This window comes from Podarcis pityusensis (assembly GCF_964106645.2).
Source record: "Podarcis pityusensis genome assembly, chromosome: Z".
NCBI classification, from domain to species: domain Eukaryota; kingdom Metazoa; phylum Chordata; class Lepidosauria; order Squamata; family Lacertidae; genus Podarcis; species Podarcis pityusensis.
The window spans coordinates 18,733,577-18,737,936 of NC_138044.1; the positions used below are offsets into that span (position 1 = coordinate 18,733,577).

The 4,360-nt window shown below is 53.4% G+C and overlaps 1 protein-coding gene across 1 annotated transcript in view; it reads right to left on the reverse strand.

The window, feature by feature from the left end:
- Positions 1-2,960, reverse strand: part of GPSM1 (G protein signaling modulator 1) — a 54,126-nt gene extending 51,166 nt beyond the window's left edge. Inside the window, exon 1 of the mRNA XM_080989832.1 lies at positions 2,804-2,960. Within this exon, the coding sequence (XP_080845958.1) occupies positions 2,804-2,865 (62 nt within the window). The 5' untranslated portion in view covers positions 2,866-2,960. The remainder of the gene's footprint in view (positions 1-2,803) is intronic.
- Positions 2,961-4,360: the final 1,400 nt, after the last annotated feature.

Genomic DNA, 4,360 nt, shown 5'->3' on the forward strand with positions numbered 1-4,360 from the left:
TTATGGGCAGCAGGATTCAAGCACAAGAGCAACTCTCCCCTCCTGCAGTTTCCAACATCTGGGATCCTGGCAAGCAGCCACAGATAGCTTTCTCCTCTGTGAATCTGCCTAATCCTCTTTTAATGCCACCCAAGTTGGTGCCCATCATTTCCTCCTGCAGGAGACAGTTCCGTAATTTAACTATGTGCTGCGTGAAGAAGCCCTTTCTTTTATCTGTCCTGAAAGCCATTAAAAAACCCATCTATATTTTTTTTAAACACACACACATACACACAATCAGATAAGTAACTCACATCCCGTGATGGAACGTTGTTGGCCCAAAACTATGGAACTCCCTCCTGCAGGAGGCAGTATGGCCTCCATCCTGGATGGTTTTGAAACAGGATTAGGTAATTTCTTGGAAGAGGCGAAGGCTGTCAAGGCTACTAGCCGCAATGGCTATTGTCTGCCTCCAGAGTTAGAAGCAGTGATGCTTCTCAGCAGTTGCTGGGAAACGCAGGAGAGGAGTGTTGCTCTTGTGCTCGGGTCCTGATTGCAGGTTTCCCCAGGCAACTGTTCAGCCACTGTGAGGACAGGATGCTGGACTGATCCAGCAGACTCTTCTTTAAAAAACTCCCCTTGCCCCCTCGTAATTATTTTTCTGTTTAAAGGGGAGCCAGGAATTATAACAGGAGAGAGAAATATGCTCCAGTATCAGGCAAGCATTGCACGGGGCCTTGGGGATCATGGACTCTCCTCTCCTAGCAAATCTTGTAAATCCAGAAGCTGCCTCACTGCAGGTCCCTGGAATGAACCCTGTAATTTTATTTTCGCTAAGTAGAGGATTGCAAAGGAAAAGGAAACACTGGTCCCTTCCAAAAGTGGTTGCTCGCCTCTGTTCCCGCCTGACATTCTTTCCCCCCCGAGGAGCCCACGTTCTAGGGACCAGGTTCCAAATCCAACATGGTTGTGGTTTCTGGGCCTTGGGGTGGGGCAGCAAAGCAGCTTGTGGCCCAGAGAAACAGCTGCCTGATCCAGCAGCGAGGTAGTAGCCCTGGTCTAGGCTTCTCTGGCCATGGCAATTGGCTTCCAAATGGCACAGGAACGCAGGCCGTCGACTCATTCTGACCTAGAAGGGCTGTAGCTCAGTGGCAGAGTATCTGTGCTGCGTACAGAACACCCCAGGTTCTGATTTCTTCAGAACTATGAGGACTAGGACTTCACCCAGAGAGCTGCTGATGGTCAAAGGAAGTAATGCTGGGCTTCCTATGCAAATGAGCATTTCCTGCTCTGGCCGGCAGCATCAACAGCTCTCTGGGGTTCCAGGCAGAGAAAAAGAGAGGGAAGAGGTGACATGGCAGAGGGCAAGCAAGGCTATCAATGGATACTAGCCACAATGGCTTTGCTCTCTCTACCAACCCCCAACCCCCCTTGCAGGGTGGTCTTACCCTGGACCCAGACCCAGCACCCAAGGCCTTTTTAGAAATCCTGGAGTTCCACTGCAATACACAATTAAAGCACACCCCAGCATTTCTGACTCTGCAAAATGAGGCCCTTAATCATCATGGAATCATGGAGCTGAAAGGGACACCCAAGGGTCATCTAGTTCAACCCCCTGGAATGCAAGAATCACAGATATACACCTGCAGTTTTTCTGAGGCCTTGCCAGCACTAGACATTTAAAGCAGGATTATATACCATTTTAAACAGCTGTGGCTCTCCCCCCCCCCAAAAAAAAGAATCATGAGAACCGTTGTTTGTTCAGGGGTTTTGAGTTCCCAGTGTGGTTTAATTCTTCCCCAGGGTACTGTAGGTTCTGCAGCTCTGGGATGGGTATGGGGGAATCTCCTAAGAACTCTCAGCACCCTTAAACTACAATTCCCGGGAGTTTTTAGGGGAAGCTGTCTTAAAGTGGTATTGCAGCACTTTAAATGCAGTTGCAGCCTATGACTCCAGGATCTCATTAGGACATCCTAAGAAAAAGTCAAGCACCTCTGGATCCCCACTGCTGTCCAGCCCTGCTTCACCCAATTTATTTTGGGGGTCACCGTGGGCTGCAAAGCATCCCCAGTGGTGCACCCATAAGCTAGGGTGTCAAAGGCCCCTATGTTTCCTGTTTAATTCAGTCCTTTATTTGGAACCATGAGGACTAGAACTTCACTATACTTTTCAGAGGAAGGTCTGAGCACGCCCCACTGCCTGAAACTCTTGAGAGCCACTGCCATTCTGTGTAGTAGACTACACTGAGCTAAATGGGACGGCAGTCTGGCTCGGTAGAAGGTGCAATCCTTTGTTCCTATTTAATTCATCCCAGGAGAAGCAGAACCTTACTTTATATTTTTTGGAGGGGGGAAGAGTTTCCTCTGTCCGAAACTCCGGATAGCTGCTGCCAGTGAGTGCTGCAACCTGCAGCGGTCCGACTCGGCAGACCCTCGGCTACCTATTGCAGCCAGCAACAGAGTTCCTTGGGAAACTAGATGACACTTCCCTCCACACACCCCAAAAGGAAATAGACCAATTTCCTAATAATGGCTGAGAACCACGCAGAGAGCACGCGAGATGCAGACGGTCCTGGGGTTAGGGAGACCCCGCAGAGGGGAAATGGGGAGGCGGCTGCCTCCAGCCCGGAGGGCGAGGGAGGCAACCTTCTTTCCTGGAAAACCTCCCAAGGCCCGAGCGGGGAGGAGCCCCATGTCTCCTGGAACCCGGCAAGCTTTCGCCCCTGAACGCAAAGCGCTGAGGGGGGCAGCGAAAAGGAGGAAGAGGAGGAGGAGGCGCCCCTCGCCTCGCCTCGGCTGTCAGTCCAGCCCCCACTCTGCCCTACCTGGAATGCAACCTCTTGTCGGGGGGCTCCGGCAGGGCGTTCTCGGGGGCCAGCAGGGACATCGCTGCGGGAGGGCAGGCAGGCGGGCAGGGGCGGGCAGCGCCTCCTCCGCCTCCAGCCGGCCGGCAACGGCGGCTCACCCGGACCCCCGACTCCGTGGAGGCAGGGCGACCCGCCCCCGGCTCTGACGTCAACGCCCACCTCTCCGCCCGCCCGCCCGCCTGCGCGCTTTCGCGGGAGGGCGGGTGCTTATGTCTCCCTGCCTCAAATACAGAAAGTAAGCTTAAGTGTAACGTTGAAGTTGGGGGCGCTGATTGACGGAGGGCTATATTCTCCACCACCACCCCGAGCGCCAAAAAATAAAAAAATAAAATCCTCTTGGGTCATGAGGACTGGAAACTTGTCTTGAATTTAAAGGACTTGATTCCTTTGCAACGTCTTTCCCATTCTACCCCATCTCTGGGTTTGGATTTAAAATATAAATATTATGAAGGTCCCACTGCCGCCACGGGGCGCCCTCCTTCGGGGGTCGCCTAGAGCACCCTCATTTCCGGTATCTTGGTCGCTGTTGCAACGAAACGGTCTCGATCCACGGGAAGGGGGTTGTTGTCCAGCCTCCTCCCACCTTTCTGTGCTGGGAGCCCCTACGCGAGAAAAGTGACTCCGCTTGGAGCAACGGCCATAGCCTGCTGTACTGCTGATCGCACAGGGACCTCGCCGCAGGTGGCCGCCGTTTCCCCAGCCTGGGCCAGCTAGGATTCCTGCCTTGGCGGGTCCCTTCCCACCCTACAGATCTGTGATTTTGTGGTCTCCGAAAGTGGTGGACTCTCCCTCACTGTAGGTTTCTAAGCAGAGGTTGGATGGCCACCTGTCAGGGATGCTTTAGTTGTGGCTCCTGCGTTGCAGGGCTAGATGCCCCTTAGGGGGGGGAACCCACAAGCAGTATTTGAGCAGGAGAGCCCTCTCACCTCCTGCGATTCCTAGCAGCTGGTATCCAGAAGCATTGCTGCCTCCAACCTTGGAGGCAGAGCATAGACAAAGTGGGCCGTCAATAGGTAAAGGTAAAGGGACCCCTGACCATCAGGTCCAGTCGTGACCCACTCTGGGGTTGCGGCGCTCATCTCGCTTTATTGGCCAAGGGAGCCGGCATACAGCTTCCGGGTCATGTGGCCAGCATAACTAAGCCGCTTCTGGCGAACCAGAGCAGCGTACGGAAACACCGTTTCCCTTCCTGCCGGAGCGGTACCTATTTATCTACTTGCACTTTGATGTGCTTTCGAACTGCTAGGTTGGCAGGAGCAGGGACCGAACAATGGGAGCTCACCCCATTCGAACCGTCAACCTTCTGATCGGCAAGCCCTAGGCTCTGTGGTTTAACCCAATATCCCCCTTTTAAAGCCATCTAGGTTGGTAGCTCTCACTGTCTCCTGCTGGAGGAAGTTCCACAGTTTAACATTAAGCTTTGTGGAATGTCTATTCCCGGAGCAATAAACTGAGACAAGAGAGCAGCAGAGAGGGAGTTGTGCAGGCTTGACTCTGCATGCTGCCAAGGTCCTC